Raw genomic sequence first — 15,083 nt, 5'->3', positions numbered from 1 at the left:
ATTTTGGGAATTAAAACCCACTTTTGCATTATTTAAGGAAAAAGCTCAAGTTTTTTAGAGAAAGTATAGTCCCATACCCGGTATGGGACAACTTTATCCATATCAGTTACTTGATATGATTAAATGTAGCTCAGATATGATTTAATAGAGAACTGATATGATTTGATGTAGCTCAGATATAATTTACGATTTCAACTAACAAGCCCCAAAAAAAAATGAAATTTTTTTTTATATAATTTTTTAATATCACTTTTGTCATAAAAGTTACATAAAATGCCATGATATTGACACATACCCGGTATGGGAATATCATTGCTCAGTTTTTATGCTCCTATTTGGCATTTTAGGTCCGTTTTGGTAGCTTCTGGTGTGTATTTTTTTTTTTTTTTGAAAGGATTCTGGTGTGTAGTTTTAATGTTTTATTGATTACACTATTTTTTATTCTAAAAATAACAATAAGAAAAGGGAAATTATCAATTTCATTACACCTGTTGAAAGTTCATCTACTTTAGAAAATAATGCTATATGCATTTACTAATGGCGGATCCATAAATTTCAATATGGGATCCAAAATTATTATTTTTCAACTTCATATCACAATTTTCTTTCTAGAAATATAAAAAACACTCTTGATCAATTTCGGTTGTTTGAAGTTAAGAATAGAGATGTTCATGGACGGGACGGACGACCCGCTAAGCTTTCCAGCCCGGCTCGCTAAAAGTTGCGAGCTTGGACAATAAGGTTTGAATTTTTTTTTGTAAATGGGCAGCCAAGCCCATCCCGCTAATATTACTGGGCGGTTATGTACAACCTCAAATATACCACGGGTAAGCACGCCCGATCAGTTAATCATAAAATTTAGTTTCTATGAAATTTAATTTTTTAATCTTACTAATTTAGTGTTGATTTATCTTTTGGAATATATAGTTTATTTGCACTAATATTGCTTTGGTAACTTATAATTATCTTTATTCTTACCTTTACAACCTCATTTGTTAATAATTTTTCGTCCTCTAACATTTTTGTTACGAACTTTAACTTTCTCTTTATCTTAAGGTTGATGATCAACTTTTTTTATGTTTAATCAAAATTATGTTTTAAACTATAAATACTACAGGAAATTAACTAGAGTTATTATAAAAAAAACAGTAGAAGTATTAATAGGCCCGAGGGCACTGATAAGAGATTTTTAGTGTGTCGTTAAAATACCAAAAATCACTTTCCAAACAATATTTATAAATCCTAACAAGCAATTACTAAGAAAATAGTAAGGGAAAGTCAAGGGTCGATCCACAGGGAAAATGGGATTAATTAAAATCTACCAAGTCTAAAATTCCTATTTGAAGGGTATTTGGGGGTTTGAAAAGATTTGGTAACAACTATGACTAGCTCAAAACTAGAACTAATAGCAAATAAAACGAGTTAATTTATCAAATAGGAAGACACTAGAGTTAAGGTTACTAGAATGAATAAGAATGGACAATGAATGTTAATGCGATTGTGATGTACGGAGATGATTGTGCAAGGTTTAGTTTCCTCTAAAATACTCGAGTCCTCTCTCGAATGGTCCTCAAGAATAATCACTTAATCAATCAACTAAATCCTCTCTCGAATGGTCTTTAGTCAATTGATTAAGAGATTCGATAAAGTCGAAAAACCCCTAATAAAGGACCCCCTTAACTTCTACCCAATATCTTGGCCTAAAAATTAAGTTAATTCTTGTGGATGATAAAAGAGTTAAAAATTCGATTTAAGAATATTTGAATTCAAAATACCAAAGTATAAATGTGATCAATATATATCCTAAGGTTTCAAAACACCAAGATCAATTCATAAACTTCTTTAAAACATCACAATCTCATCAACAAAACATTTCAAACCCTACACTAGTAGAATAAATGCTATTTGTTGCGGTTAAAAAGTGTCCTATTGTTGCGGTTTTGGGCGCGCAACAATTAAGGGGGCAGCAATAGGTAATTAAAATATTGTTGCGGTTTTAAACCACAGCAATATTTGAACATATTGCTGCGATTTTTGAGTAAAACCGCAGCAATATATATAATTTATATAAGATTCATAAAGTATATTGTTGTGGTTTCTAGGGAAAATCGCAGCAATATGCTGTTTTATTTTTAAAAAAATAGGCATATTGTTGCGGTTTCTTGTAAAACCCGCAGCAATAGGTACAGGTGTGAGCAAAAAAAAAATAGCCAAAAATCATAAACTTCCACCAGAAAATGAAATAAAACTAACATAACAAAAACAACAATAAGAATACAAGAAAACTGACAAAAAGAAAACGAAAATGAAACTAGTGAAGAAAAAAATCTGAAATATAGAAGAATTACAAGAAAGGAGAATTATACTACACTGAACAAACGAAAATGAGATAACTACACTGAACAAACAAATCTGAAACAATGACTACAACACTAACCTAACAAAAAGAATTGAATTAAAAAAAACATCTGTTTGCTGAATTAAAAAACATTTGAGAATTGAATAAAAAAGTCGACGGACTGGAGGAGGAGCGAAGAAGTCTGGACTTGGAGTTCTGGCATTGAAGCGGTGGCGGCAATTACTCCGGTTATTACTCCGTCTGATTTATAGTTTACTTTTCACAATCATGACATCATTCTTATATTATCCAAGAAAAGAAAATGTACCTTTCATGAAGACCAGAGAAAGATTTATAAGAGGAAGAAAATAAAAACGGTGGATATATAAGACGGAAAGAAAAAAAATACAAAAAATCATGAAATCAATGAAAGAGACCTATATATAATTAAATAAGTAAATAAAACCGATCATCAACGGCGACTGTGCTGTCATGTTGTACGTGGGAGGCGTGGAGTTTTGAAGGTGGTGGTGAAGAACGGCCGACTTGCGGTGATAGGCGACAATAACGACGCGGCGATAGGCGAGAGCCGACTTGCGAATGGGCCGACTTGCGGTGGGCCGACGAATAACCATGACGAGATGAGAGATATGAGTGGCAAGGAATGAGGTGAGAGGAGAGATAAGGTGAGAGGAGAGATGAGGGGATGAGAGCAGAGTGACAGGTGAGTTGAGAGATGAGGACACGGCGTGTGAGAGGGAAAAAGTGATAGAAAAAAATCGTAACTGATACACGCTTGTTTTATACTTTTTTTAAAAAAAATATTTTAATGATATTGCTGCAGTTTTTGACAAAACTCCCAGCAATATATTAAAGTATTATTTTTTTAATATATTGCTGGGGTTTTTGACAAAAACCCCAGCAATATGTCTGGTCAAATAGTTAACTTTTTTTCAAAAAAATTTCTGTCGATACCATATTGCTGCGGTTTTAGGCCGAAACCGCAGCAATATCTTTATTTTATATTTTATCTTTTCTTTTTACGCGATATATTGCTGCGTATGGGTAAAACCGCAGCAATACCACCGCAACAATAAGCTACTCACTTAGATATGAAACTACTCACTAATCATGGATTCTAAGCAATTAAACATAAAATCTATGACTAATCTAAGGATAAACATGATTAAGAGATAATTAAACTAGTAGAAATCACAATTATGAAACTACGAGGATGAAGATCTAAGAATAACTAAGAACAAGAACAAACACAAAGAGAAAGAAATAAAAACTGAAACTTCAAATTAAATTCAATGAAAAGTACCTTCAATGTTATCAGAATCACAAACTATGATTACTAAATCTCAATAAAACTCAAGTGTTTTTCTCTCTTGTATGATCCCTAACAAAATACTCTTTAAAAACTCGAATAAAGCATAGTTCTCAATCAAAACATAACTCTCATTTTTAATGAGGTCACGAATTTTGTTTCCAGAAACAAGGGGTGCGGGCGCACCTCACCCTTCTGCCTCAAGGTGAGATTTCTTCGTCAATAGGTGCGGGTGCACCACAATCAGGTGCGGGCGACCTTATACTTGGTGCGGACTCACCAATGTGTTTTCTAATTTGTCTCTGAAAACGCTGAAGGTACGGGCGCACCATTTGCATGTGTAGGCGCACCATTGTGTGCGGGTGACTCCAAGTGCAACTCAAGCTCCCTCGATTTCTCTAACTCGCCCCCTTAAGCCATATCTAGCAATACTCGGCCCCGAAAAGGGTCATACCTGCAATGAAAACACGAGAAAACATGGTTAAAGCATATGTACTAGAAATTCGACCAAAATGGATCGAAAATCTAGCAAAATGTCACTATGATCAAGTGAAGAAGTAGAAAGGGAAATGAGGAGAAAAGAGGGGAGAAAAGAGAATAAAGAAGACCAAAATAAACCAAAAGGAGGTCTAAAGCACTTATCAAACTCCCCCAAGCTTAGCGTTTTGCTTGTTCTCAAGTAAATCAAAGAGAGAGAAAGAAGTAAAGAAGAGGGAAAAGGGAGTAAAAAGAAAAAGAAATCATTCAACAAACTAACCTACATGCTCTAAATGCAAGGTTACAAACATGACATGCAAGCTAAATGAGTTCATAACAAGATTTAGGGGACCAACCAAACACAAGGGGGGAGATGATTAGGAAGCACAAGAGTGACTATAAGGACTCAATCCACCGATCAACCCAGTCTTTTTGAAAAAAAAAGCTTTCCAAGAGTGATTTCTCACTCTTCTCCATTTCAAAATCTCGAGTTTGACTCCTCCCTAGGGATGCTCAACCATAATAGCTCGCCTCTACCACATTTTGATGACCCTCATCGTGACTTGCACAAAATCTCGCTCGCCACTACTAAATCGACCAGGTCCAATCTAGAAGTCAAAGGGGACTTTATTAAGGTTGTAACGGGGCTAGGTTAAGGGTGTGGATGATAGTTTAGGAATGTGGTGCAAAAAGGATAAGTGGAGTACAAACTAGGGGTAAATACTCCCCCAAACTAGTACTAACACTAATCTTAATTCAAGATCTCACATATAGCCTTGATTTTCACTTTGACTCTTTCACCATTGGAAATGAAATAGGGATCATTATAGTTGATCACATTATTCTGTGAACTAGAATTTCGAAATTTGAATCTCTTTCTGCCTTTTCAGAATTTGAAAAATGCTAAGAGTTTCAAGAATTTTCAAGGTTTGATATATACAACAAATCGAAAATATAATTTGAATTTTGAGAAGATTTTGAGGAAGATCAATGATCAAGTGAGTGATTACTGAAATCGAAGGAAGAAGAAAATGAAGATTTATGAAGATCGAGCTAAATCCAGATCGATAATACTGGAGCTCTGATACCATAAGAAGAACATGAATAATGTTATGATTTTAGAGAGAAATTCTCATCAATCTTAGAATTGAAGAAAGCTGAAATTTATCAAATGTCTAATATGATTACAAAACTCACCTCTAGATGATATATATACAAGAGGGAGAAAGAGAGGGGGGAAGAGCGAGAGAGAAAGAAGTTATTGTAACAAACTTATAATAGAAAGTAACTAACTAACTGAATTTATAAATAATAATATATAATTCTCATACTTGGCTATATAGAAAATTCATGAACTTTAAGTTACATGCATAATCTGTGTCCATATTTCCTTTTGTATGATTTGCTAACCATAAACTGTGATATGATTTACATGCAAACAATTGTTGTTATAAGTGAAACCAATCACTATTTATAATTTGAGCATGATTTAAGGCAAGCAAAGCAAATCCTTGCATTTACATTACCACGTGGAATAAGCAATCAATAGGTCGAAATGAAGGCGATTAGAAGAATGTCAATGCCACATGGCATAAGCAAAGAAATGGCCCAAAAAAATCAGAATGAAGGAGAGCTGAGGAAGTTTCATTGTCTTACCATATAGGATGAAAATTTCTTGTTTTATTAGTATATATGATCATCCTTGGTCCATTCCGAATGGTGAGAAATGGAAAGAAATCGAGTAAAAATGTCTAAGAATAGTGATGGGTTAAAATGAGATAGGATGGATTTATTAGGAGAGTATATAAACTTGCGCATTTTACCGCCTAATTCTAATAATTTTTCCTTAGATAATGTTAAAGAGAGTATTAATTCCTCCTATGCACCAAACTTCAAATTAATTCCACGGGTACCGTCCACGTAGGACAGTACGTGAGAAAATTGTTTTGAACCTAAATCGCCACTTGGACTAGTGGTTTCCTATGGGAATCAACTATTTCCCATAGCTAAGAATTTGTATAAACTGCTATTTGGAGTAGCGGTTTATAAGCGTAGCCACATTAATGAATTTTGCTTTCCCATAACAAGAAGCAATATCAAACCATTGTTCACGCTAATCGCATTTGCAACTTAAACACAACCATTCATCAAACAATTAGCCAAGCAATCTCATCAATCTATATATCACAATTACACTTCCAATTCATGCAAAATCAACCAAATCATGCAAATGCTAGATTAAACTAATTAAATCAAAGATTGCCATCTAACAACACTATAAAAGCTAAAATATGTAACAAATATGACATGCTAAGCAAATTAAATTAAAAAATTCAATGAAAAATAAACTAACCAAACAAATTGAGAAGGGTTAGTGTGGGTGGCTGATGTGATGGTGGGCGACAATGGTCGTCGGCAGCTAGGCGATGATCAGTGTGGCTGGGCGATGATCAAGTGAATTGTCAGAAAGAGAGGGAAAAGAAAAAATTGAGAGATTGAAAGAGCGAAATGCGAAATTGGATCCCTAAATCGAATTTGGTGATCTTAAGTAAACCACTAGTACGAGTAGTGATCAACTTCAATGAAACACTACTCCGAATAGTAGTTTACATAAGCCAAGTTCTGTGCCTTGGATGTGAAGGAGCACCTCGTAAACCTTTATTCTGAATAGCGGTCAATGATATTTAACCGCGTAGCGGTTTGTTTTTAATTTAGCTGCTATTTTGAGTAGCGTTTATGTGCGTGGATAAGCCGCTAATTTAAGTACCGGCTAATTTGGATTAGCCGATAATTTAAGTAGCGGTTTTACTTACGTATAATAAGACTAGAATCTCTATTATGCTGTCCTACATAGATGGTACCTATGAAATAATTTAAAGTTTGGCGCATAGGAGGAATTAATACTCGATTTACATTATCTAAGGAAGAAATTGTATATTTTGGAGATAATTTTACCAAAATTTTGATTAAACAAAAACAAAAAGAGGAGGCAGGCTAAGTTGACTAAGATTGTCATGTTCTCCCAAAGAAGCAGGAAAGAAGGTTCCAGAATCCCTAACCCCAATTTCCAACGTCAACCTCAAGCAGTCACCACTACACTCTCTCTGAAACTTCCCGAACTTCCTCCGCCCCATAAACTTTCTTCCTCTCCTCCATTCTCTCTCCTCTTTTCCTTTGGATCTGCAAATTCCATCTCCTGAAATCCCTAAAATCTAATTCCATCATTAACTTTCTCTCTCGATCTGCATTGTTCTCCCCATTCCAAATTAGGGTTTCTTAATTTGTAATTTATTCAGATTAAGAAAAGAGGAGAGAGACTGTTAAATAGAAAATGGAGGGAGGAGCTGAACAAACATCTTCCTACACGTATTGGGTCAGGGAATCCACAGCGGAGGCTGCGCCATTGCCGGTTCCCAAGAAGCTTTCTGTTCAGGATTTGTCCAATCAGCCTCCTCAACCCCCTGTTCTTGGTTCTCTATGGAATTCGGTAACTTTTTTTTCTTTCAAATTTCATTTTTTTTTTCTGTTTGTCTGAGATTAATTTGAACACTTTCGTTTTTTTTTTTGTATGGGCTCACTTTTGTTAAACTTTCTCCCTTTCTAAGGGGGCGTTTAGTATGCTTAATGGAAACGGAATGGAAAAGATTTGAATAAAGAGGAGAAATGGAAATAATAATTGTTTCCTTCAATAGTTTGGTATCTAGTAGAATGGAAAGAATTGAGTGGTTTATGATTGAGGAAGAAAACGTGATTTGTTTCTACTAGTTTGATAAGGATAACAAATGGGGGATTGTGAATATAAGGATAACAAATGGGGATTGTGAATTCCTCTTGAAACGGTATTTATTACTTTTAACACTCATACTAAACGATTAGCTTATTTGAATTCATTTCCTAAATACCTACACCATTAGAAATTTGCACTATTCAAAAACTAACTTTGAAGCTAATATATAAATACAAATGCTATTATATAAAATATATTGTTGGACTAGTCTAAGAATGTATTTTCAAAATATCAACTTTTTATATTTTTTATTAATCGAAAAAAAGTCAACATCTTGCATCTATTTAAGTAGACTGGATCGCTAATGTAGGTCATTTGATTGACGACCCTTTCCCCATTACGGATTGTACAAATTCGGCCCTACACTCCATACTTGTAGACGATGTATTAAGACCACCCCTCGTGCGGAGGGTCTCCTAATACTCCCCCCTTTTTTTTCTTACCCTAATTAAAAAAAATATATAGAAGTGGAGTAAGTATTAGTAGTCTGACACCTTTTTATGCCAAAATGAAAAGTACATGGTCTCTTGCGAACATAACTACTACACACTGAGATCACTCACTCTTAATTGATCATTAAAAAATAATTTTAATGTTAAGTTAGATTTCAGTTTATATTACTATATTCTATTAGTAGTGGATAATCTACCGAATGGGTTATCCAAGTTTTATCCTTTTTAATAAAATACTCAACTTTGGCTCTCATCCAATAGATAATACCTACTAACTTGTATCACATATACACGTTGGTTGAAAGTGGGATGAACCTTTTTATGTCATATTTAGTGGAATGCTAGAGGTTTATACACAAAAATGGGCTAGGAGAATTCTGTATTCTTCACGCATATTATGAAGATGATGATGTTTTTACCGAAGTAGGCGAAGTTAATCTGTCACTCAGCCAATGAAATGCTAGCTATTGATGAGGAATTGTTTTTAAAATAAAGGTAAAAAAGATGCCAGGGAAAACATTATGAACAAAGAACTTTGCATTTATCTTTGTAAAAAATTTAAATAATTGAGAAGTGACTAGGGGTGTTAACGAGCGTAGCTTGGCTCGAAATTTTCTAGAGCTGGTCATTATTAAAGTTTGACCTGAAAAGTTCGTGAGCAGGCTCGAAATATGTTTGAATTATATTATTATCCATATTATAGAATTTAAATGAAAATTTATAATTTAACTGGGAACAATACTTGTGAAAACTCAGACACTAGTCATCATTTAAAGCAACAAAATCATATTTCAAATTCCTGTTGTCAAAATCATGAATTTTGGTATAGTTGTTCTCTTCACTGTTGTTGTTGACTACATTAGCGTCATAGCTCTTTGTATTTGTTGAAATTGGCTGACTTCCATATTCTGTGCATGTCTTAGGCTGGAACATGGGAAGAGAAGAACCTTAACAAATGGGCAACTGATAGGATTAAGGTTTGTCTCCACGTTCAAAATATATACTTCCACATCTGTTGCTTATGTGTGACTCCCCTCCCTCTCTATGTGGCCTGTACAATTACTCTGATTCTATTTAGTGAATGTATAGGTTTTGATGCTGATAGAAAAAAAATAGGAAAACTAATTTGTAGCGAACAATGCCTTTCCCCTTTTCCCTTTCTTATTTATATGTGAATGCTGTCTTGTATTACGTTCCAACTTCCAAGTGTCCTTTCATGATTTTGTAGATAGGTATTTTCATGGAACTTCTGTTGGCTTCTTTTGATGAGAGTTTACATGTTGGCTTGAGGAAATTGTATATTTTTGGGTCTTGCCCTTTTTTATTTACATGGGTGTTCCCTCGTAAAGTATCTTATTAGGAAGCTAACTAAGTTAGGATTTAATGAAATGAGAATTCTATAATAAGAGTAGTGGGATAAGATTTCCATAGTTGTCGTTATATATTTGGTTCAATCTAGGATTGTGTGCATTTAATCATGGAGGTTGAGAACTTCAATTAGAGTTGGTTGTGTGTTACAGTAACCTGCTAATTTCCCAGGGATCTGGAAATGCAAGTTATTACGTGGTATAGTGATTCACGCTTGGACTAATATAAGAAACTCGGTAGTGAGTTGGGTTCATGTATCTGTTCACCATGACATCTAGTGGGGTTATAAAAATGGGATGGAAGGATATAAATTGGGAATTGAATGCCCCTATTAATAGCCTACTAAACACCCGTATAATACTTACACCTCTAAAAAATTCAACCAAGCATAAGAATCGAATGTGACTTATTCCATTATATTCTTTTTACTAGTCCTTCCAATGGAAAATTGAATAATAAAGTTTTTTTTTTTCATATACCATTTGTGTACCTTTTCTATGTGAAGGATTAAGAGCAATTGCCTTGTATTCATTCTTAATTTTTCTCTTTTTTTTGTCATATTTAAAAGGGGGGTGTTTTAGGTTGGCTGGGAAAGTGTAAGTATCTTTCCAGTTGCATTGCAAGTGTGACTGTTACAGTGTTGTAAAGCAGTTCAGTAACCTTTCTCTCTATCTTGAAGTTACCCGAGAATCATCTCTGCCATCTTTCCCCCCATCTGTTCTTACCCTCACTTCTTTTTAGAGTATATTTATTGATTCGTCTCAGAGTATGACCTAAGTAGTTGTGGTGAGTGGTGGCTATTGGTTGAACGAGTTGCATGCAGTTGTATCCATTTTTGTTCTAGTTTTTGCAATTTAGTTGCTCAGTGCTCCTGCGTATGAATTGTAGGACTTGCTCAGATCTATTGGCTCCCTGGAGTTTACTAATGGCACAGCAGAAGTGACTAAAGTATCAAGCTGCACAGGCGATGTGAGTCTTGCGTTCACACATCACTTTGCTGCATAGATTTCTTGCTTCCTAATTTTTGTGTTTAAAAAATAATTGAGAGCCTGTTGAAGATGGTTTACATTTCTTTAATCTGTTGAATTGACAGCTTTTGTCAACTCCTTTACTTTGAAATATAAGGGGAGACATGGTATTCTATGATATATCTGAATTGGTCTTTTAAAATGATAAGTTGTAGGGTTGTAGGTGAATTGATAACATTGTAATTTTGATGTGGTTTTACTGGTTTACAGTTTTATCAATTTTTTTTTTCTCTGGACCTGAGTTTTCTTGATCCAGATGAAACATGGCTTTCACAATGGATCTGACACTCGATTTTACAACAATCAGATTTAGCTTTGGGTTCTAGTTTAAGATTTGGATTTGAAATACTAGTCCATTTGTAGGAAACCCTGTTAGCTGCAATAGTTTCCAGTAACTTTTGATGTAGTTGCTCTTTAGCTTCTGCACTTGGCTAAAGAATCCTTGACTCCTTGAACAAATGCTTTTGAATTGGATATGATTGCCTTCAGAATTTTTATGTATTTGGATTTTGGATTTGGATCTGCATTTGTATATGCTAATTCTTTAACCCCTGTTGGTCAGATGTGAATGAAAGTGATCTGTTGAGAATATTGATTCCTTAACACAATTGTGTAACTAGTACTCCCTTCAGATATTAAAAGTCCTAGATGAATGCTCTTTCACAATCTAAGGCTGCAAGTGTTTTCAACTCAATTTTCTGGTACACATTTATTATGCTTACTTAACTCTTAGCATGCCAGGCCAAACTGGAACCTTTTATGTGAAATGAAGGAATTAAGATATATAGGAACTCAATAGATGCTTGTACATTTCAGTAAGCAGATGGACTACAATGAAGTTAATATTCTGCGTATAATTTTCTTGGCAATACAAAGATGACGTTTTGTCTCAAATATGCTGCACAGGCCTTCTTGGTGACTGTTCGTAACAAGAAACGTGTTGGCTATACTTACGAGCTAACCATTGATGTCAAAGGTTGGTATCTACGGTTATGCAGATTTTTTTCAATTTTTACCCTGGCTTGCTCATTACCTGACAACTTGGAACAGGTGAATGGCTAGTTGATGGGGAGAAGAAGAAGGTCAAAGGGTGTCTAGACATCCCAGAGTTTTCATATGGTGAAGTAGATGACTTGGAGGTATGTTTTTTTGTCTACTTCTCTGCCCCTGTGGTTGGTTTATCTGGATGGTATCTAGCAATGTTGACCAGATCTGATGTTGCCTGTTCATGTGATGTAATCAGTGGTTTTTTTTGCTTTGTTGTACTAGCTTTGTCACAGTTATATGGGTGTATTTCTCTCTCAATTCGAAGTAGGTCAGTTGAGAAATAAGTTGTTAATTGGTGGCTTTTGCTATGTGAATGACCAATCTATGTACATGTACTTCTTTTACGCTCTGGGCGGCTGGGGAAAGGGTAATAAGCCTTGTGAAAAGGATGACTTAGAAAGTAGGATTCAAACCTCTTCTTTTCAGTATTTTCTGTTGGTAAAGAATACTTCACAAGTCAACTGTCCTCTGCTTCTGCATATTTCTCTTCCATTGCTTGATTCATTATAGTGTCTTCCACACAATTTCTTCACTATAGGACTGACAGTGAAACTGCCAAAGCGTAACCGATGCGGTGATGCCTGCTGGTGGACGCTAATAGGAAGGGGATTCGAGAGGAGAAGATCCTAGATGTAAGGTGTTAGAGTTGAGGACTTGTAATTGGAGCATGGTGGAATGCCAAATAATAGAGCTGAAAATACGCTATCCATTGGCTTTGCAGTATACTTGACGAAATCCAATGGTTCATAGAACTTGCAACGTCTCTTTTTTTTTCCCCGGTTTGAAATTGTGGAGGTGGAGATGAGTTTTGCCTTTTAGACCTTGGACATTAGCCTCTCTACTGTCCGATTGCTAGAGTAAGGCCGGCCCCCATACCCTGCCATGGGTCAAAGTATCTTTAGAGGCATCGGGGTAATGTTGTTGAGGTTGGAGATTGGTGCTGGTGGGTGTAATGGGTGTCTATACTCATGGAAGAGAAAGCCTGTTCTTCCATCAAGTTTTCTGCAACTGTTGATAATTATACTCTACCATGACTTTCTGGTGGTTTACAAGTAAATGTTAGTGGGCACACCATCCGCTCTTCCGTAAAATATGTCCGATTTTTGCATTATCGAAACAACTGATTCTGTGTGAGAGAGTAAGCGTTTTCTCTTGGAGCCATTTCTGGTGGAGGGTTAGTGTCCAGCTTCTGAAGGATTTTTTTTTGACACTGGATGAAAGAAACAAAGACTTGAAAAACTAAAAAAACAGAAGCAAATTTGCAAAAGTTGTCATGGACTTCATTCAACGCTTTGCTATGTAATCTGCATCTGCAACCTGGTGCCTTGTAACCTTAGTAACCATACACCAAGTGAAGAGTTTGGCTTGGTCCTTAATTTTGTTTATGGTCCAAGTGAGTGAGTGAGATAGGAGGAGGAATAGTACCCTGCAAAATAGAAACAAGATTAGTTGAGTCCATTAACAATGAAACTTGTATGTGGTTTGACAAAGCCCAAACCATTGCATAGAGGGATGCAATTGCCTCCGCCTGTAAAGCTGAAGTTGCCCAACCAAAATTCCGCCCCCTCTATAGTTGATGGTAGCACTATTGATGTCTGGTTGAGTAGAACTTGATATTAGACACCACCCAGCACCCACTGATTTGTATTTGGTAGCACCTGTTCTATAGTTCATGGTAGCTTCTGAAGGTTTTTGAAACTCTTATATTTGCAGGTTACTGTGAAGATAAATGAAGGCAAGGATTTGCCGCACCAAGATAAGCAGAGTATTATCCAGGATTTGAAGTCATTTTTGCAACCCCTCCGTGAAAAACTATTGCAGTTTGAACAGGAACTCAAGGAGAGGTAGAACGATCAGCGTACCTCTATATGTACTCATACTAATTTGTTGTTCTCACTAGTTTCAGAAATTATGTAATATTAGAATTGGTTGCAAGATGCCTCAACCAAAATGTAAGGTTGGAAGCTTAGTTTTTCAGGAATCTGTGGACTCGGGTTCCTCTGTGCTTTTCGATCGTTCATTTGTATGCAAAATGCTTGCATGAAAGCAAAAATTTGCTTTGATTTTCGGATATTTAGGCGTTGCTCTTCTCAATTTGTAAATAATGAAGTTTAGGTGTAAATGCTAAAAAGGATTAGGAAAAATTATGATCAAGACATGGATGAAAGAAAACAGACTTTACTAAACTTTTGGACTATAGGAAGAGAGACTGAGTCGATGTCACTTAAAATTTATAAAACAACATAACGTCAATAGTAATATGCCTCGAAAGATGTATTATGTTAAAAGTATTTCTTTTGTTTTACAAAAATATTTCTATTTTCATTTTTTTAATCAAATATAATATTTTAAAGTGGTTAGTTTGTTAATTGTAGCTCTCTCATATCAATATTTTCAATTGAAGTATCAAATAAATCAAATACTTTTAAATTACATTCTAAATCTAATATGTTTTTATGCCTTTTGCATTGCAATTTAAAAGTGTGTGATTTATTTGAGTTAGTAATTGAAGAGATTGAAATAAAAAGGTTGTAATTAACAGAGTCACTACTTTAAATGGTCATATTTGGCGGAAAAATTCTTTCATTTTTCACTTTGCTAATTCCCGAGTAAATGATGAATGATTGTAAGCTGATTGTATCAAACATAGAGTTCAGTTTTCGTCATACCCCCAGATGCACCATATGCTCACAATCATCTGGGTGCATGATAAAATTTTGTAAACAACTTATGAATGAAAAGAAAAACGACAAAAAATTAATGGTTAGAAGTTGCATGAAACAGGACGAGTAAGGGAATGTATTGTTGAAAGTAACATGTCGTCAAACTATTTTATATTTTATTTGTTGAGTTATTGGGACTATGTTATCCATGATGATTGCTAGGAAACGTAAGAAAATTTGCAAGGATCGACATGATGACTCAATTGTGCTTAGTATTAGCGGTGATTGGTGAGGTTAGTAGAAACTAGAAACCAAATGTGGAGATGATTCTTGACAAGTATTTATTGTATAAAATTAGAGTGGCAAGAACATCATGAAGAACCCCAAGTACTCCATGAAAATGTGACCATATGAGGGGCTTCAACTCAAATGGAAGAGGGAAGAGAAGCATAAAAAGGACGAGTTTGATAATAACTTTTATGATAAACCATTTATGATTCTTTCTTGTTCTATCACTTTGAGATGATGCTTCTAATTTAGGTTTAGGAAGTAGCAGGGTTAAGTATTAGGTTTACATTTCAGATAATTTTCTT

The 15,083-nt window shown here is 35.0% G+C and overlaps 1 protein-coding gene across 1 annotated transcript; it reads left to right on the top strand.

Annotated features, from left to right (window-relative positions):
* The first annotated feature begins 7,162 nt into the window (after nucleotides 1–7,162).
* On the top strand, nucleotides 7,163–13,900 carry LOC104886816 (hypothetical protein). The gene is made up of 6 exons (XM_010671338.4): nucleotides 7,163–7,632; nucleotides 9,308–9,361; nucleotides 10,641–10,721; nucleotides 11,687–11,756; nucleotides 11,831–11,919; nucleotides 13,541–13,900. The coding sequence occupies exons 1-6, from the start codon at nucleotides 7,477–7,479 to the stop codon at nucleotides 13,673–13,675; spliced, it is 585 nt and encodes a 194-aa protein (XP_010669640.1). The 5' UTR covers nucleotides 7,163–7,476; the 3' UTR covers nucleotides 13,676–13,900.
* The last annotated feature ends 1,183 nt before the right edge of the window (nucleotides 13,901–15,083 follow it).

The sequence above is a fragment of the Beta vulgaris genome, chromosome 2 (assembly GCF_026745355.1).
Source record: "Beta vulgaris subsp. vulgaris cultivar EL10 chromosome 2, EL10.2, whole genome shotgun sequence".
NCBI classification, from domain to species: domain Eukaryota; kingdom Viridiplantae; phylum Streptophyta; class Magnoliopsida; order Caryophyllales; family Amaranthaceae; genus Beta; species Beta vulgaris.
This window is presented reverse-complemented; position numbering and strand designations above follow the sequence as displayed.